At 36.0% G+C, this 21628-nt stretch overlaps 1 protein-coding gene across 9 annotated transcripts in view; it reads right to left on the reverse strand.

Moving 5' to 3' along the window:
- The window catches only part of TBC1D5 (TBC1 domain family member 5), a 311934-nt gene that overhangs the window by 51075 nt on the left and 239231 nt on the right, over nucleotides 1–21628 (reverse strand). For all 9 annotated transcript variants that reach the window (XM_064413964.1, XM_064413959.1, XM_064413950.1 and 6 more), the window contains 2 exons: nucleotides 6746–6831; nucleotides 770–1038 (listed from right to left, as the gene is read on the reverse strand). In XM_064413964.1, coding sequence (XP_064270034.1) covers nucleotides 770–1038; nucleotides 6746–6831 — 355 coding nt within the window. The remainder of the gene's footprint in view (nucleotides 1–769; nucleotides 1039–6745; nucleotides 6832–21628) is intronic.

A 21628-nucleotide genomic window follows, 5' to 3' on the forward strand; every position in this document is an offset into this window, starting at 1 on the left:
CAGATACTGTATTGCTCTACAATACTCCTTGAAAAGCACATACTGCCATGGGCTGGCTGAAGATGAAAAGCAGTAACCTACCTTGAGTGTGGCAGAGTATAGCAAACAACTACCAAAGCTGAGCTTGTGAGTTTGTTGTCTGAATAAGCTGTCCTCAAGAAATATAAAAAAGGCTTAAAGAAAAAGACTCAGTGTTTACTAAATAAAGTGCAGAGGGTCATCACAAATTATTAAAAGAAAAATTCATATTATGGTTCAAATAACTTCTTAAATAAGCTCCACTCATTCTAAAGGGAATAAGAATTTCTTTATTAAGAATTACTTGCTAACTTCTTTCACTTATTATTATGTATTTAGCTAATACTGTTATGTATGCGATTTTTTGCCAGCAACCTGAAAAACATGTATGAAATTAGTTTTCCAGTTCAAAAAGGTTGTATCTAAAAATCTGAAAAATTAATTGATTCATGTTTCATATGGTAATGATTAGTTAGTTGGCCTGTCTGATGCAGTTTCTGGTTTGTATATTTTTAGAAGTTCAAAACTTACAATATTTGTACATTCTTGAGATAACATCTAATTCTGTATTGCACTGCAGCTACGCTGTTGTACTTGGCATAGGCATCCTGCCTAACAAAATACCTTTTTTGCTGTTTCCTCCAAATATATACACACTGATATAAAAATCAACAGAAGAAAGAACTTTAGCTCTGAAGATGTACCACAAAACTTCCCTCAGTCATGGTGCTGCCACAGGTTTCCCCTTTACCTTTGCCCAGTTGAACTGGCATGCTTTCAGACTTCATCATCCTCTGCTGCTGTGACTGGTGGTGGTGCTGCTGCTGGTGGTGCTGCTGGTGCTGAGAGGCTTCCACTGAGCTCCTGCTTGGCATTGAAGAGGGAGGGAAGCTGCTCCCGCCAGCAGGAGTGCCCACTGCCCCACCCGAAGCCATGGCCGGAGCAATGAGCTTTCGGCCAAAATTCAGTAAGCTGTTGGAGACTTTGTTAATGTTCAGAGGAGCAGCTTTAGCACTGGCACTGAGGAGAGAAGAGGAGAAATCATTGCATCATTGCCAATGGTTTGGACAGGCACAGCCATACATGCCTCGGTCTTCAAAACTCAGAGATAAAAATCCAAGATTTGAACATTACAAAGAAGGTGTTTTACTACAGTTGCACTGGAATTCAAATAGAGACCATAGCGACTGGGTATGGTATAAATTTTTCCTAACCAGAAGTGGACAATTTTTTTTGGTCCTTCTCCCTGAAAAATGCAGACTAACCCCAAACAAAGTGAGTTTGTACCAATTTTCTGAATTTTCTTAATTTACCTTCCTAAATTAAAAAAAAGAAAGAGTGATAAATAGGAATCCAGCCTCTACAGAATCAAAAACTTTATAAAATTGAATTTTTGCACTTATTCATGGAGCACTGTAATATTTATTTCTGTTAGATTAAATTCTCTCAAATGTTTAAAATGAGTCAACCCCAAACATTTCATTCAGCAAGCAAAGCTAACACTAGACTGTCCTTTTAGGTTGGCAGAGCTAGATGTCTCTTGCTCTGAGTTCACCTTCTGCCCAGCCCAATCATTTTAAGCCAAGCACTTTTTAACAGGAATCCTGATTTTGAAAGTGATTTTGCTGAAGATCTGCTTCAGGGTATAACACATATACTGAATCACAATCCTTATAATTGTTGCTTTTTATTTTTAACTACAGTGGCTATTTAATTCACTTCAGTTATTTGCAACATTAAGAACAAGGAAATTGTCAAACCATTTAATTTGTCTAAAATAAAGACGCAAAGAACCTTTTAATTCCCAGTGGACGTGTTCACATAACCCACAGATTAGCAAAGCCATTCCTATTTGTTCATGCAATAATTCCCTGCCTTATATAATTAATGCTTGAAATACCCTTCACAGAAATATATCACAACCACAAAGACCTTTTCACTCCTGAGGTTTCATTTTACTGATCTGTACTTCCACGATATAAATAGCTGTCCTTTAAAAACATGAAGAAATGTAATTAAAACCAACACAATCATTGTACTGGGGAAAAATAGCTTTACAATGTTTCAGGGAAGTTGAACTAAAAATAAACTACAAATGAATTAATATGGGTAATTTGTAACTTCTGCAGACACCTGGAAGAGTAATTTTGATTTTGCTCTTCCTCTAATTTCTCTATTTGTCTCCAGAGATGGGTTTTTTTTAGAATACACAATACAAACATGCACACATATAGAGCACATCAAGAAAATAACAACAGCTGAGTTGTTTAGAATCAGAATAGATACTCAGAATAGACAGAAAAGGAGAGCTATCAGAAGGAGGTATGAGAGCCTGCACACTCACAAGATACAGCTCCAAGCTCTATAGGGCGTTTCTGCCGTATATACTGGTGGTGAAGAAAGATGGCATCTAGAATTTTTTAGGAGGAACAGCAGTGCAGAGACTGGGACAAATGTTGCTTCCCAATTTATGAAAGCTGGGAAAGAATGATTGCTAATAATTACAGGATGTTTCTGTGCCTCCCAATCTTATTGATTGCTGCTGGTGTTACAAAAAGTCCTTCCACAGTCATCTGAGAGTGAATGACAGAGTCACTACAAGGAAAGCATCTGCAGAACTGTATAAAATACTGTTGCAGGAGGTCCAAATGGTTTCAAAAGCAAACTGAGTAGTGAGAGAGAAGTGTTAATGGTTAGTGACTCAAACAATTGCCTATGTGCAAAAGCTTCAGGTGCTTTGCTGAGGCCAGGTCTGCACCCCCCAACTGAAGGGGAGGACTTTTTGGATGTTTGGTGGCTCCTGGGTGAGAAGCAGAAGCCTGCCGACCCTGACCTGGAAAGAAATCCAGAGACAGCTGTGCACTTGCTCCACGTGTTGCCTGCACCGAGTGATTTAAGGATTACTGATGTATCACAGTGCTGGATCGTTGCTGCAGCACCAAATGGAATTTCTGAAGTTATAGCTGATTTGGTTCCACTAACAGCTGCAACAGCCACCACTGCAAACTCAATAGCCACAATATAAGCACCTCTGTGACTGAGCATTGACGGGTTGGTTTCAAAGTCCCCTTCTAATTGTCCTGCCTTGGTAGTGAAGGAGCCAACAGAGTCGTGGCTTGCAGTTTACTTCAGGCAATTGAATGCCAATACTGTGCCTTTAACCACTGCTAAGCTGGCACGGGCTTGGAAGGGAGGGCAATACAACTTAAACAGCCTTCTGCAAGGGTATGAAATACATTCACCTACCATTGCTCAGGCTGTGCAATGAACAGTCTCACGCCCTCTGGAAATGAGATTAATTGGAGGAGACCTCCCTGAAAAGGTGGGAGAAGCAACAACAGCAGTGTGAAAAGCACTTCATGAGACTGAAGCTGAGATTCCACCTGAGAAATATCTTAAGTCCAAGCTGTTAAACAACTTTAGCCACTAAGGGGTAACCTATCCAGACCAACCTCTAGAGACTTGTATTGGCTTCTTTTGCCAGGAATGATGCCAGCACACTCCCACTGAAGATCAAAGGACATGAGTCACCCCTCTAAGGAGTCCAACACTTTGGTCCCTTTAGACCCTCAAGAACCTGGACTTACCAGATTAACCAGTTCTGAGTGAGGGATGGCCACTGGATGGACTGTATTTATATGTGAAGGCTCACAGAAAATAGCCAGGGAGATTTGATAATCAGTTTTCCCTTGGGTCCTTTAAAATATTTGGTTATTTTTGTGGTAGACACAGGAGCACAAATGTCAGCATTTCAAACTGAAGTTGCTGCTCTAGTGAATTATGCCAGGCAAGAAAAGCAGTTGGGTACATGAATCAACACTCAGTGGATTGCTTCTTTTTAATAATCTGCCTGTAGTAGGCTGAGTTTTCTATTTTCTTTTATAGGAACCTGATAACAGATGAGGTCAAGCTGAATGGGAGGTTAGTTATCAACAGTTGCAATAAATCTCATTACATTGCCAGTTTTGGGGGTCATACCAGTAATATGGCTGAGATTCAGAACCCAAACTTTAGTATATTTTTTCCCTCCATTTACTAAAAACAATCACTGAAGTTGGAGTTTGGGGTAGTACATATGACTCACTCACCTGAAACATTAACTTAGAAGGAAGATAATGACTTGTACATTGAGTCCTAGGTTTACATTGTCTCTAAATCTAGAACCTTAACAATCACTAAAAAAAAATCCTTGACTTTGCACAAAAAATTATATTTACTGAAAGTAAATTATTTACACTGACAGGCCACCTGAGCAACAAATCCACTGGACATTTTGAGCTTAATCTATCATCATTATTGTGATAGTACACAGATGCAGCAAACAAAGCTTATACAGGGCTTGTGTATTTTATCCACCAGCTTGTTTCTTTCTTGTTTATTTATTTTTGAGCTATATTTTGCTTAATTAAAAGGTGTCAGTTTTTCTTCTACAGTTTGATTTGCTGCTTTGACATATATACACACTAGGACAAATTAGTTTATTTGCATTTTTCAGATGGTTGGAAAGAGACTTTTTGAGAAAAACTTCATTTTATACCATTTTACAGGAACGATGAACATGAACAACTGCCAAGCCTGTATGTCCAAAACATTATTTTTAGAAATGCTTCCAACAGTAAAATGCAAGGATGTTTTACTACATGACAACTAGAAAGGACAGTTATCACACCTCCTAATAACCTGTGGTGTGATTCGGCTGTGCTATGAACTGACACTGCTAATGATCAGCTCAGAACATGTATAAATTAATGAAAAATAAATAATGATACTATCTAAATATCTTTTCAAGAGGTGGTTTTAAAAAATGTATTGTGAAGTAAAATGTGTGCAATTTCTCTGAATGACAGCTTCAGAAAATGAACAATAGTGAGGTGCTACATCTCTGGAGGTCTTACATTAAAAGTGAGCTGAAGTTCAGTAAAATAAGAACAATGTTTCTATTTCTTACCATTTAAATGTCTGATATATTAATGCAAAGGATGATTACAGCCATCAAACATGGATCAATCTACATTTTAGCCATCCAAATGTACCACACATGCACAACAATTACAAGAAAAATACTGATTGATTTACGTTGTAGTTATAGGCAGATGCATTTAAAAGTAAGGCATCACTTTAAAAATATGAGTATCAAGGAGACATGAATTCCATCCACGAAGCAAACAATTTTGTTTCATCACAATAAGCATCATTGACCTTGACTGTGAATGGTGTATTTTTAAACTAGCAGTAGGAAGATGATTCAATCTCTGCAGTTTTCTGCTAAGATGGAAATGTTTTGTTTTAAGCAGGCCTTATTCAAAGGCATTTCTCTTTTCAGTAAGTAATCATTACAAGAGATGAGAGACAAATAGATGAATATGACCGATTACAAAGTTTTATATGTGATAAAATAAGCAATATGTAGTAGATTTGTCAAGATATTTTAAACATGTCACTAAGCCTGTGGAATTAAAGATGAAATAGACCTGGTAGTTGACTTAATCCATCTCTGCTCACTGCAAAAACATTTCCTAATGTTACATCTTCCAGTTCTCTCCCTAGTCCAATCTTAAACAGCTTTAGCACATTTGACCAACTCTAAGTGTTCCTGTCTTGAGATTAATTTATCCCAGATTTTCTTCTATCTGAATTATTCTAAACAACTTCCCATCTCTTTTGATGTGTAGGCGGTGTGTGCAATTAATTTATATTCCTACATAGATTTAATAAATGTTTTCTTCTTGGAATTTAGGTTTCCAGCAGGTGTCATTCTTGTCTGGGCTTTATGATTTACTTGTTTTTTCAAAAGCCTTGGCATATTTCTTTTTGAGACTTCAAACAACTTATTTTTCCAGTTTAGGCAACACTGGAGATAATTTTTCAAAAGAATAAGTAAAAACATTAAGAAAATGTACTAGAACATATTTTTGACACCTGTCCTCAACTTTAAAGCCTGATATATACAGAAAAAGATGGTTTTGTAGTCACTCTATTTAGCTTTAATTTCTGCTGCTTTGTCCCTTTTTAAAAGCTTCTCAAATGACACCATTTTAATTTGAGTTGGCTTTTAATGTAGCTGATTTCAACAGAATGTGACAGCGATGCAAAAGTCCAAAAGCCATCAAGTTCCCATGAATCAGCAGGCCGAGTGAACAGCTGGGGCCATGTGCAGCCCAAGAAACTGCCCGTGACTGTGTCAATTGGAGCACTGTGTCTTGTGCTGGACTGACCTGCAGCCACCAGCAGCCACCTGCCATTGGCACCTAACTTTTGGCCACCCAGATTATATGGCCTTGATGAGGAATTTTGGCATTATTGATAGAAACCAGTTCTAAAAGACTAGAGGTAAAGTTTTTTTTTTAAAATTACTTCAAACTGGATTTATATTAATTCAGTTTAACTTAACTTCTGGTACATGGATACTCCAGATTGCAATTAGGTGCATTATCAGAATTAGTTCAGCTACAGAATCCACACTGGCAATGTTTTGCCCTGTTTTTAGGATACATGTCACTGTGTAAAAGTGTCCCCAGCCTCCCTTAAAATTATGCCAGTGAGTGACTGCAATACTACAAGTAAAAACTTCAATTTTTTTCATGTAATAATAGCCAAGGGACAGATCTGAAATAAATGCTTCTAATACTGCCTATGTAATTCCTGTTTAGTATAAGTGTGATTTCTGAAACATTTTTTTTTCATGTAAGGTCTTAGTTTGGTGAATATATATTTAGAAATAGCTTACCGGGTTTTGTTCATCAAGTCTGCTCCACGTGCTTTGTAATAATCTAAATTTTGTTGGAACTGGTGAGTCACTGGTCTTGGATTTCGCTAAAAAATAAAAGAGTACTTAATTATTTTCTGGGTGATTTTAAACAGAAATGAAATACATTCAGTAAAGAGGATTAGAAACTTACAGAAGAATTTGTTTTCCTGGAATCTTGGTTTTTTGAGGCGTAATGTCATTTACATTAAAGTGAAGACTTAAAATACTTAATATCATACCAAATTATACCAGTAAGTCCATTCCATTGTCACAGAAATCAGTACCCTTCCACATGGTGATAAGGCTGTTTGCTGTAGTGGTAACATTCCTAACTAAATCAATAATTCTTGCACAAGAACAGATACTGGTATGGTTTCTTCCTATAGGTCAGGTATAGAATTTGACCACCTCCAAGCTAAAGTGCTATGCTGTTCAAGAAAATGGTTATAGTATGGAGAAACTATAGCAAACATTTTGAGCTGAATACATCACTAGCAGTATCTCTGTTAAACAAATAATTTGAGTGAGACAACCTGAACAATCCCACTAGATGGCACACAGAGCCTATTTTTTCCTCTCCAAATTTCACCCTACTGAAAACCGAGGCCATGAATAAAGAACTGTTATATACATTATAATAAAGTGTATATAATTAATATTGAAACCGGAACCTACTTGTTATTGTCCACTTCTGACACAATGAAACTCTTTCATGGAATATGTTGCCTTCAGTAGTCCTGAAATCATCCTTTTGGGATCTAATAATCCATTGAACATTAAGCATAGACTGCTGTATATGCATAAAGTATCATGATCGATTGCATGCATCCTGAAGGACACTATTTGGAGGGGCAAGTAAATATTTTGAAGTAAAAAAATTTGCATGCAGATGGAAATGAAATAACAGAGAGGTAGAGAGAGGTCCTTTAGAAAAATATGTATATAAATGAGAAATGGCTTAAGTAATTTCTAGTGCAAGAGAAAATGGTAAAGTGGTAAAAATTTCTGCATAGTGATCAGATATATTGTATAAAAGAGATCTAAATACTTTCTAAGTACTTGCTACAAAGGTTTAATCATTTATTGGCTGTTACCTTATATTCTGATCTGCCTTCTTAAGTCCTGCTAGTGGTAAATATAGTTTTAGTGAACTATGCATTGACCTTTCCAAAACCATTGTTCACAGGTGAGAGTACATATATTTTTGACAGTGTCAGTCTTCAGGTGTTTCAGTTTCATGTGGTATATTGGCTCTTCAGATTTCATTACAGACTGGAGTATCTACAGTCTTATCCTCTCATTTTCCACATACCTACAGATAGCCCTCCTTCCTTGAAAATCTTGTTTCTGGAGGAGGATACAGGACTTGAATTTTAAAGACCAAAACATTGCAAGAGCATAAAAGGAGGGAAGAAAATTTATAGGATTAGTAGATACCAAAGGCCAGGATGATTTCTGGAAGCATATTTAAGGGTGGGAATTTCCAGATTGTTTACTGCAGTTAGACTTAATCTTGTATGAAATGTCTCATTTTCTTTCTTTGGAAACACAATAAACATTTTAAACATATATGTTCGTAAGGTTCATTAAAAAATGAAGCAACTAAAAGCTCTTAGACAAGCATTAAAAAATTCTCATCTATCCTAGCACCCACACTGTAATGGCTGTTCTACATTTTTCATCTCCTGTTATAAAAACAATGTTTGAATAACTCTACCAATTCATAGAGCTTGAAAGTCAGTCCTCATCAACTGACAGCAATAACAATGAATCAGCTTTAGTTACTATTGCTCTAGTTTCGTAATTCAATACATTTCTATGATAATCAAATCCAAACTGACGTGATGAGGATAACTGATGGTTCTGTGACTTCTGTCTGAGTAATCAAACAGTGTAACTTTTCTCCTATTAATTAAGTAACATCTTTCTTTACATGTTTTGAAGGGTAATGTTGAAGAGTAAGAGATGGCTAAAATACTGGGCACTTCTAAGCCATAAGACATCTTTTTGTAATGTACAAGTTACCAGGTGCTAGCCAGATTTGCAGTTTGCTTCCAATAACTTGGTATACATTGACAGTTAGCAAAAACATTGAAATTTCTTTTTTTATACTCAATAAATAATAAAAAGATGATTACATATTGCTTCTGAATTAAATAAAAACCCAAAACGAAAACAAGAGGAAAAGATCATGTGGAACAGTATCTTGAAATAATAAAATAGATTATTACACATTGCTTCTGAATTAAAAAGATTATTACACATTGCTTCTGAATTAAATAAAAATTAAAAACCAATACAAGAGGAAAAAATCATGTGGAACAGTATCTTGAAATATATTTATGCATAAATGGCAAGCAATTGAAGACACGAAAATCTGATCTACTATCTAAGCACTTAAAGCCATTAATAGGAATAACATCTAACTCGAACATATGAATGAGGCTCAAGCATTACTTTCACAGGAGCCTATTTAAATTCCTGTGAGGTTTAAAGGTATCAAAGGAAGAAGCAGTTTAAAGTACTATTACATGCAGTGAAAAAAAACTCTCAGAAAAAACATTAGAAATGCAATACAGTAAATGCCAAGGGTTACTACTGCGACTTCTTTTGTAGCATCACTGAGATAGCCTTTCAAAAAATGTCAATATTTAAAAGAAAACAACCTGATATATATGTTAGCAGACAACTATCTGTGAAGTATCACCACAAAAAATTTAAATACTTCTGAAAACTGAAATTCAGACAGTAAAAAATACGTTATTTTGAAGATTATGATCTTTATGTCACTGTGGTTGTCCTTTAAGTTCTGCATTCTTTTCAACCATTTCAGTAAGTTTAATGTAAAATGCAGAACAGAAAACCTACACCATAACAATGCTTGTTCCTTAAGAATGTTGAAGTAATTCTCTCTCTAAGCATTCAGTTTGAGCTGTCCACTAAATTGCAACCTATGTATCAGAACTAAGGACCAAATTTATTTACAAAAAACATAACTCTGTTGCTTAAAATATTCACAGCAACCAGTTTTTTCCTACACAGTGCAATTTAGAAAGATCCAATTTGTATTTTTTATTACTTAAATATGTAAAGTTATTCAATTTCTTCTTCAATTTATGTACATTATTTTGTTACTAACGCGGATAAAATTATTTTATTCTTAAAAGGGTAATGTTAAAATGACAGTGAAATTAATTCTTCAAATGTATAGTTTGTTGAATGCCTCCAAGAAATTGTATGAGGGCTGAGGGCACTGTACAGATTAACACATATATGGTTTTCCCCTAGTAAGGAAAGAGAGAGAAGAAATACAATACTAGAACAACCCCCCACCCCCTTTTCCTACACCCATTTTGTAGGAGTAGTCCGCTGGATTTATAATTCTTTTAATCTTAATGTCTATTTAGTATGAACATAATTTCAACTGTTAGAAAATGCTCAATTTATGCTTTTAAAAGGATGGTATATGAAATTCACATATAAAAACACATAGAAATTGATATGATTTTGGAGTTTGTCTCTTCAAAATGTATTAGCCACAGGGGAAAAAAAGCCTGAAAATGTTTCAGGTATCTCTGATGCAGTCCTGCTTCTGAGCATTTCCTTGCCTAAAAGATCCCCCTGTCCCAGCTCATTTGCCTGCTGAAGTGCCCTCCCTGTCCTCCTGTCTATTCTCAGCCATCCCCAGACTAACCCACTCCAATTTGCACAGCTGCCAGGAGGTTCTTGAGGACTTTCTATTTGCCTTTATCCTCTTCCAGGGCCACAGGGGTGAGCTGTTATACCCACAGCTGCACTTTTCCAAGGCCAGGAACTGACACTGTGGTCAGAATAACACTGAATGCAGCCGATCCACTAAACCTGCAAACACTGCTGAAAAGCAACTCCCAGCTAAGGATCCTGCTCCACATGCTCAAATTCCCAAGTAAACCCCTTTTCCTCCCTAGCCTCTGGAGATATATCACATCACGTTACCCACGGAATAGACAGGATATAGCAAAGCATGTTCGTGTGTGACAAAAGTCACAGGCTGTTCTGCAGTGCACCTGGTGTCTGACCCCTGAAAACACAGCATGTTTAAAAGTTTACATGCAGGTGCAAGTGGAGGAATCTCGATAACACTCTTCTTTGTTGAGGTATTTTCTTTTCTCCCTTTTTAGTTTTATTAACAGGGGTATGAAAAAAAAAATCAAACACAATTTTGCACAAAATCTGAAGGTTCAGAATAAGAGACAAGAATGAAAAAAGATTTTCAATATATCTTACGAAAAATGAGACGTATTTTAGCAAGCATGCTATTGCCTCAATGCCAAGGGAAAAACACTTGTCATCAGAGAAATGAATTGCTCAGCTGTTTATAAGCAAAAAGCTCTGGGGGAATTTCTCAAGGCCCAAACCACAAAGCATTGCAGGGTTATACAAACATATGTTGCAGGTGTTTTAGGGTAGACAGGTGGGAAAACCTCAGCTACTAAAAAAATACTCCACTTAATAGATTATATCTGAAACTAGATAACCGCAATGCAACAGAGAAAAAACAAACAAAATAGCAGCAGTGAATTGTACATCCAAGTACAATAGGCTAACCAAAATAATTATCTCACTAGTGTCAAATGGAATGTTTTAAAACTAATTTTTTCCAATATATTATCCAAATGCTGCAGAACATTTATTGTTTTTTCCCCTAAAGTACTAACATTTTAAGCCTAAATCAAAATCCAGACTGAACCAAACATATCTAAAACCAAGAGAAGGATCATGATGGAATGTTGTTCTACTTATTTAAACAATTATTTTTAGGGAGCCAATTTTCTAATTTTTCCCTTTGTCAGATGACATGGCAATACTGGATTTCTTCATAATTCTTCTATTGCCTAAGAAATTTTTGTAATAAAATTCTTTTTTTATTTTCTCTTTAATTTTGTTTCTAAAGTTGGAGGATCATGTGACCCTAAATTCATACAGGACTGAGAGGTCAGGAAAGGTTGACCTTTTCCTGCTAGGTCATCTATGCTACTTTTTTCATTAAAGATGACATAAACATGACAAAAATTTTGACTGGGAACAGAGCTGAAATATAGCAGCTGAGATGTTGATAAGGAATACATTTTGTTTAGTTCAGCAGCAGTTTTTCCATTAGGCACTAATAATTAATGTGAAGTATTTACTATTTATTACCTAATAACTTGAGAGAAGATTTCACCTTTCCTCTTTTTATTCTTTTGTCAGATATTTAGGCAGCTGTCTCCACCCCACATGAACACACTTATACAGTATAAGCAAAGGCTTAACATTACAGAAACATATCAAGGTATTTTATATACTAAACAACCAAACCATCCCAAACTCCAAAGCACCCAAAGCAAAAAACCATTCCCCAAACAAACAAACAAACAAACATTTCTTTTCACCTGCTAGTTCTCTTCCCTTATTATACCTACTGCAGCAAGCAACCTGCTGGGGCACAAAAGGTATTTTATCCACCTATGAACCACCAAATTATTAGAATGAAAAAACCCAGCAAGACATTAGATACTATAAGGTACTATTGCCAATTCAAAAGTGGTTCAAGACCAAAAGCAAAATACCACCTAAAACACAGATTGATAATCTATCAACCCTGTGCACGAAAGCAGCACAAACATGAAGGATACACTGCACAAAACTAATAAAGAACTTCCTTTAATCACAGGAGTCAGGAGATCCATGCACTAATATTGGTGTTGGCAAAGGAATGCCATAATCCTCAAACTGGGAATAATGCTTCCTGTTTACATTTTTCAGAAGATGCTAAGGGTCTCAATCATGGACCTTGTTATTTACAATGCAATAACAGCATGAAGAATTATAATATTTAATTGTTTCTAAAGAAAATGAAGGAGGGGTTTTTTTCCCCCTAAGCAACAAAGTTTCCCAGAAAAAACAGAAAAGGAAAGAAAATTCAGTTAATTGGGTCAAGAATGGAAGACCCCTGAACTCTGATTAGGCTGAAATAAATTATCTCCAGTTTTGTTACGTGACAACCCTCCATTCCCCTGGCAACTAGAAATTTCAGACACCAGGAAGATATTTTAAATACTGTGCGTTATGGTCTGTTTTTAACTGCATACACACATGCTTTCTCTCACATGGGCATTCTATGACAAGAGATGAAGAACTGAAAAAAAATGACAAGTGAGATTTAAAAATGCTTCAGTGACTTGACTGAAAGAAATTTCTAGTTGTGTATTTTGGCTTCTTGTCCTAACTGCTCGGGAAGCCTTTTTTAATTTTCATTTATAGTATTACAGCACATTGCATTTTAACAGGTAGATCAAATCCTACCAAATCAGCTTTTATTGATATTCCAGACAAAAAGACTCCGACCTGCCAACGTTCAAGTTCATAACCTGCGTAAAATCCCCATCTTGCATCAACAGAATCGCTTAAGTACCTTTTAAATCTGCCTCTTAATTTAGTTGCCTATTTTTCAGCTGAACCCTTGGTTTTAAGAAGTAAATTAACTAAATAGTAAGGTATAAATCTGACAGTGTTCAGCTCTACCCCGTGACAGATTTATGCTCTGGCATCTTGCAGCCTCGCGCAGTCAGGAACAGGAGTTTTACAACATTGTGGAGGAAAGCTCCAGGCTTTTGAAAGGAACACACAGCAAGCCTTGCTTTAAACCCTGGAATGCTCCAAATTATGAGATTTAAAATATGACATCTTTATGTACAGAAAAGCTACCACATTATGGTTTTATTGGCACTCGTTTTGGACAACCTGCATAACTCACTGATGGCTTTGTGAGTAATGCAGTTATCCAAAGCTTATACTTATACACCCCTTGTAAGCACACTTACAGCATTACATCTTCTCCAGATACAAGCTTGTACACAAATCTCACATATCAGGGAAAAACAAGAACATTTTAAGGTGCTATTTGGTTATTTTCACTACAAGGAGAAGAAACAGAATAATTCACTTTCTCCGTGTAATCTGCTACATAAACCACTTGAAAAAGGTCCCCAGGGGAGTGAAAAAAGCTCATTCACAGAGCCCCATGCACACACCAAAAGGAATATGTCATCCAAATCTTTTCTTGTGAAACACAGAGAGAAGCTAAGGGCCTGGTGCTGCGGGACAAGCAACTCCTTTCCTTTAGGATTCTAATCATGAGGACTTATCCTAGAGAGCCATTTTGATCACTACTGTTCCTTAAAAAGACAAAGGACAAAAGACATAACATCTCCAAACCTAATTTTCCATAAAAAGTTACGGCAAAGGAAAAAAAAAATACCATTCCCAGTTCTACCTTGACAGTATTTTGCTCTTTCAGAGAAGTGCTTTCCAATACAAACATACTCAAATAGCCTTCATTACAATTGATACACTAATATTTACTATAAAATACATAGGTACACAAGCAGTATATCTGCATTTCTATCAGAAGAGTCTGAACTCAAATTCCATCATAATAGATAGGATGTGATTCAGCAGTTAATCTTCCATATATTATTGAAAAGTAATGAAACAACTTTTATGTAACTCATAGTTTGTGTTTTGCAAATTTAAGTAAATAAATTATGAAATGGAGGACTTTTGATTAGGTAGAATCAAAGTGCTTTAAGTGTTTTAAATGCTTCATTTTGATAAACTCCCTTGCAAACTAGAAATTATTAACTGAATTGTCAGGTTGCACATAAGAAGAACCATAATCACCTCACTCTAACACTGTTAAATACATTTTAGAAGTGTAATTTTATAAATAACATTATTACTTTTATAGGAGAGGGTCAGTAGCTTTAAATGACATTTTAAACAGAAGTAAACCTATCAACTGAAAGAAATAGCCCCAAGAAATTCACAAGCAATAAGTTTTATTGGTAGCTAAAGTAATTAAGAGCTTAAAATGCTTCAGCTTCTTGCTTTAGCAGCAAGTACAATCAGAATTGTTTTTACTTTGCTACTGAGGATCTCAACCTGCTCAAATAGAAGGAATAATTTAAAAAATCTTTCTTCCAATGAGAACTTTCTGGTCTATCTTGTCTTGGAGACTTGCTGTCAAATGTTAGCCAAAAGTAGAAACAGCAGTTCCTAACTCACCTTTGGCCATTTCCTCCTGACCCTCCCAGAAATCAGCAGCCACACCACCCACTCCTTCCTGCCCCTAAGGAGGCCAGTGGCCTTCCTTCCTGCTGGGCCACACAAGATGGGCAATGAGGACAACAAAGTCACCTGGCTGGGCTCTGATCTTGCTATCAGCAGGGAACTGCAGCCCCATCTTGCTTGGCCCCACACAGAACTGGGACAAGCCCTCTGCTTCTGCACCCTCTTACCTGTGGCATGGCTTTCTCTATGGCAGGTGCCACTGTTCTGGAAGCTTTGCTTTATTCCGTGTTATTCCCCACCGTATTCCTATTAATTTAAATGCAATGGCTGTTCAGCTTTGATGGAAACAGTGTTTGTGAGTTCTTACCCACGCAACTGGCCTGTGTGTGCAACACTAAGGAGAGAGCAACACTTGGGAACTGCGTTGCCATTGGCAATCCAAGAGATCAGCTTTCTCCTTTGAGTGATGACTACTGTCTTGCATATGGTGCTGCAGAATGAGAACGACATTGAAAGGTTTCTCTTTTGAAAAGTCTTGACTATGTGACTAATCAACCACTTTCCAAGACTTTTTCCTGAAAATACTGCTTGTGACATACAGGATATATTGAGGATGACTATTTTACGGTGGGTTGATTAAATGGTTAATGTACCAGTGAAGAGATTGCAATGAACTTTGAGAGGGATAACAAAGCTATTGCATCACAAGTATTGACCATGTAGTCTTTTTGTATTCTAAAATGCATAGGTGAATGGGGAAAAAAGGTGTTGAAACAAATGTAAAAAAATGAAGCAGATTTTTAATTCATGGTACACTTACTATTTTTATGTGGTACTATGGCAACATGGTTATTCCAAGTAATTTATCATTAAACTCTTAGCCGCCTGTCATACCTTATTCTATTAATGAAACACAATAACTGAATATTTAAATCAATAATTCTTAAAACAAAGCAGAGACAATTTATTGGAAAATATAAGTTTCTCATTTTAAGAACATGAACATAAACAAAGAGTAAGTAAATATCATGGCCACCATTAAAAAGCTAAGCATGCAGTTACAGAAAAAACATTGATTTATTTAAAGTGAGGTGTTTAGATTACATCTAACCTCACTGTATTTGCAAATGGGAATGTTAGAACATCAAAATCCTTGAGTACAGTACAAGGAATTGAATGTGGTTATAAAAGCAGAGGTCAAGTTGAGAATGGTGCCACATTTTTGTCCATAAAAATCTATCTACATTGCATTGCATATGCAAGTTCTTAAACTTGCAGAAATTAAGGCAAATAGAAGTTATCTGTGAATCACTAAAAGTAAATGTGTTTATTTTTTTATTTCTCCTAAGTCCTCTTCTTCCAGATGAAGAGATGTGTAGTTCACTTTTGTGGAAAACCTTTATCAATAATAGCTCATGTAAAGTTAACTCTCCTTTAAAGTACAGGTGACCTCACTCAGTCAGGCAACTCTCCTTACTTAAAGTACAGGCAGCTCACACTGCACTGGGATATCCATTATCCCAGTTTCCTGATAACTTATGTTTCATACACCTAAACCCCCCCTCAGTGCATTATTGCTCCTGAAATATCAGTCACATTCTTCATGATCAAAACTAAAAAGCAGAAATGTTTGTCGAGAGTCTCCCTGCCCCTTGCTGGTACCCCTGTAATGAAGTGGACCTGCACCCCAGCAGTACCTCTGCGTGGAGGTACAAATTAATGAGCTGCTAATGCCGGAGTAGCGCCAGATCCCAACTTCTGATTGGCTGCAATCTGGTCATTAAAGAGAGGTAATTAATGCCAGATTGCACACACAATGCTAACAAACAAACAAAACAACCCCAAACCTGCTTTTCTCCTGCCACAAACAGCAAAACAACAATACTGACATAACGGCAGCGTTCAAAGGACAGTTGCAGCTCTGCAGAGGCACCTCAGTTAATGAGTGTATAGAAAAGAATTTATCTGAAGAAGAAGAAAGTGAAACTCAACAGCCTTTCAGGCACATGAAACCAGCTTGGAGAAAACTATGAGACGGTGGCAGCTACTTAAGAAGAAAATTCAGCTGAAAATAAATGTACAAAGAGTTTGGTTCAAAATTTCAGCAATGTGTTTTCCCCTTGTTACTCATTGCTTAGATAGTGAATAGAGTTAAAAGCTAGAATGCAGATTTTTTTCAACTATTTCTTACATGAGTGATCATGACCATATTTTATTGCTTACGTTTTCTGGCAGTATCTGTAATTTCAGTCATGACGAACTAATACGACTTCTTTGAAATGTCATGTATTCTTCTCCATGGATTTAGCTAGAATTTAATACTAATATATAGCCACTTTCAATGTCAGCAAATAGCTAAAATACAATGTTGAGAAAATATCAGCAGCAGTAGCTATAATATTATTAGCATAAGCAACAATTTCCATCAACCAAGCACGCACTTTTTTATTTTTTGTTTTTTAATTGGTAGCTTATGATAAAAAGATCTCTCCACTGAATTAAGCTCCTAACTAGCTTGCTCAATGAATGGGACAACTCACCATGCTAAAATATCTCAAAGCAAACTTATTTTACATAAAAATTAAGAACAAATACAGTAAGCTTTCAGACAAAGGACAGATGTCAGGTTCTTAGTATGTGGTGCAAAACTGTAATATTCTCTGTAGTGTTTTAGTTTTCTAATAAGTCACTGTGATAAGGTTAACACTTCAACATTGAACAACATACAAATAAGAACACCCAAAGATGAAAATTACTTTGCTTATGTTTCTGTATTAGAATTTTATTTGCTAAAGGGTGAAAACAGATTTTCAAAATTCACAGTTAACTTAAAACAATAGTTTTAAACCTTTTATTCCTAGCCCTGGCTGCCTTCAGGAAGGAAAGAACATCTGGTTATTTAAGGAACACAATATGTTCACATTTTCTATGACTTTTGTTTCTAATTGGGTTTTTTAATTTTTTTTTTATTTGAACAACTCTAGTTAGAATTATGTTTTTTAATCACTTTATATTTTTCCAATGCCCTATCTCCATATCTCTACTTCTTAATTTTGCTGCCTTTGCTGTGAAAATTAACAGTTCTCAATGATTTTGATAAGGGAAAAAACTAAAGAAAGTGAGCCACTCCTGGTGTATTAAATATGCAGACACACACCTTCAGTGAATGTTTTTGGATATACATAAAAGAATCTTCCCTTATTTTTTCATTTCACATATATACAATTTTAATAGCCCATTCTTCCATAAGAAGCTCTACTTTTATATTCAGAAAGATTCTAAATGCGTAGAAGTTACTTTAATATAAATAATTGAGGCAATTATCTGTTCAAAGATTAGAAATGTGAAACAAATACTCTGCTAAGCAGGTTAACTTTATCACCCTATGCAAAGACAACAACACTGATTTGAGCTTTTCATTCCACATTTTCCTAAGAAGTGGAGCTAGCCAAATGCAGAAAAGGCTGAAATTCAATTATTCTGCATTGATCCATACTCATGCCTGCGAAATTAGTATCTCTCAGCCCCCCTCTCAGAGACAGGTGCATTAACTTGTTTTCAGCTATTACAGAGATGTGTTTTTCTCTTCTGTGGCACTGAAAAATATCAGAGATGTGGTATCTAAAATGTTCTCTCATCTCAGCTGCCAACTGGGGTTCCCAAAGTGATCAGGAGAGCTGCTGTAAGCATTAGGTTAATGGCAAGTACTAATTACTTTTTATATTATTTTTAATACTGGATAATGCTAAGGCTTGATTTCACAAAAGGTCAGGAAATTGCACTTGTCCATCTTTGAGAAAAAAAATGCCCCCTACCTTTTAAGTACAGCTTGCTTCTGACATTTAGTCAACATCTCCTGGTGATGACTGGAGTGAAAGGAGGCAAACAAAATGCAACAGGTTCATCAAGCCTAAGTTTAGCTCTCCTGAGAGAGACTACATGACAAGAAGTAAGAAGGAAATACTTGTTGTGTCAGAGCGAGGAAACAGAAAAAATCATAGATGTTTTTTATACATACAAACCCAGGTTATCTCCAGAATTGGAAGTTATAGATGGAAAAGTTGTATGAGGTTTACCATCTGATAACAAAAAACTCCACAATTTATGACAAGATTGTTCCTTAAGAACCTTTTAGTTTTATTCACCTACCTCCAACCTTTTTTAGTCCAAATACCCCACAACCTCCCCTCTTGTAAGATGACTTAGTATTTTCCTAGCTGCAAAAAATAATATGGAAGACAACATATATATCAGCAAACCTGCAAGTGGTAGATTCCTGTTTGCAACTGGCCATGACTTCTAAACTGCCATTTCTTGTCCAGCTGAAATTTAAAGCTTCAAGGTGCAGAGAGCAAGCCTCTCTCAGATATTTGGAACAACACTAAACATTCTTGGTATGTTCAACAAATAATGAAATAAGCCACTGGACCATGCAACAGTCTCCCAGAGAAGAGTTCCCTGATTTCACATTAAAACCCAAGCAAAGTCTTGGAAGAAATTCCATGCAGAAAAACTCAGCTCTGGATAAGGAGAGAAAAAATTGCACTGAACCAAATGTAATTTCCTATTAGAAACCAGAAGCTTGTGATGGAGAAATGCACAGGAAAACATCAAAGAAGGAAGAAAAATAATTAAGTGCTGAATTTGTTAATCACCACTTACAAGTTGCACTACAGACTACTCTTTGTCATTTCTTCCAACCTGCTTTTATCTGCACAGGGAATAAGGGCAAACTGAATTATATCTATGTAAATAGCAAAAAAAAGAAAAGAGTATAATTTTCCACTTATTTTTGTATATAATCTGTGCTGGGCACTGACTTTAGACTCCTACAGCACCCATGATGCCTTGTTGAGTCTTCCTTTTCATTCCTTTTCATGAAAAATGTTGACAGATTTGGAAATGTTTGTGCATAGGTCTTAAAGAACAGCAAGACTTCCATTTGAGATATATAGAAAAATGAGACTGAACAAACATATGCTTACAGACATCTAAGTGAAACCTAAAGTCACACCTAGGAAAAGGTAAGAAACAGGTATTCAAGTAATAGCCTTGAAAATACATTTATATCTCAGATCAGGAGCTATTTTTTAGTTTTAGAAGGATCCTTTAGAATGGTTTTATTTCCTTACTGTAAGAAGTCCTGATCTTTTTATGCGGCCTCACACAAAGAACCAGTGTAAAATCATAGGTGGCTGCAAGTCCCTTAGGCTCTTCATTTTCTGGAAATCAGACCTTCTCAACATTCAGAGAATTTCCCAAGCAAAAAAGTACAGCTTAGAAATGAGAAACAATTGCATTTTATCTTTTTTAAATTGACAAAGCAACTACCACTCTTTGCATCAAAGAGTTTCAAGTACTGATTCACCTGAGCAAATAACTACAGAACTACTACTACTACTACAGAAATCCAGTATTTATCAAGGCCCACCTGGGCATCAAGGCCTTATAAGCCTGACAGCTTCATTCTGTTGGAGACAAGAGCATAAGGAGTGGAATAGTGATTAAGCCTCTTTGTGGGAAGTTGGTGGTTAATTTTTGTCCCCTTCAGCTGATAGGATGTCTTGTATGCTGCCTAGCATGTTTCAGAGGACAGATGAATAATTAGTAATCACTTTGTTGTTTAACATATCTCTTGAATAAATGACAGATTACATATTGAATTCAGATGGATAACTGAGCAAAATTTTCCTCCCTTTGTATCTTTCTTCTGAAAAATATTTCTATCTTGTTTGCCATGGAAGTACATAAATAAATGCTGGGCAGTTTGATTTCACATACTGCTGCCAAAATCTTAAGAAAGATTCCTGAGATCTAACGTTAGAAACTTTCTTACACACTGAAAAGATGATACACTTTACTTCTCATCATGAAAGAAATCTTTGTGCTTGAGAGGAATGAAAAAAACAGCTATAAGGATGCAGATTTCTGCAAAAAACTGATATACAGAAACAAAGAGACAATTTTTTTCTTAATCCATAAAAGTGTAAACACTGGTACTGAATGAAATGTTGCAGAAGGCAGTCAGAGTGCAGAAGTGATGAATTTTTTGCTTTCAAAGATGTTGCGCACCAAGAAGATGAGGGAAATCAGACTTTACACTGGCAGCCTACTAATGGGACATGTACAGAGACAGTTCAAAACCAGCAGCACAATTCTGCTATCTGCCAGAGATCTGAGTAAATACAGATTACTGTGTACAGCTGAATTTATCCACTATACAGTGAGTCTCTCCTGTATATTATACCCACACATATACATATGCCATTCTAAAACAGGAAGAGGTTTTCTTTCTTTTTTTAATAAATGAGTACATCAGAAACTGCATGCTAGTAATATTTGGCATGAATTTATGAATTTATACATTTTATACATGTGAATCTTTACAGGCTGTAACATCAAACTCTTGTTTTTAATCAAAAACCATCACATAACCATTATATATTGGGCAGGGGTAGTGCTTTAAGGATTAACAGTGATTAATCTCAGAAATCCCATGAAAAAGGTCTTTCAGATGAAATTGCATGATGCTTTCTATACAGCTTACTAGGTTTTAAATAGTAACATTACTGTTTCCCTGAAAAGTATACTTTATCCTAAAAGATTCCTGAGCAAATTATTCTATAGAGCACATTGCAGTTACCAGAGCTCCTGGATTACTTTAGCAAAGTGTCCTTTAAAGTATCCTTTAAAGAGTAAAGGAACTTGTTTCTACTCTGTTTCCAACTCTTTCCTTCAGCTCTTTTGTCAGGTGAGAAGAAACTCAAAACT

Source organism: Passer domesticus, chromosome 1, assembly GCF_036417665.1.
Source record: "Passer domesticus isolate bPasDom1 chromosome 1, bPasDom1.hap1, whole genome shotgun sequence".
Taxonomy (NCBI): Eukaryota; Metazoa; Chordata; class Aves; order Passeriformes; family Passeridae; genus Passer; species Passer domesticus.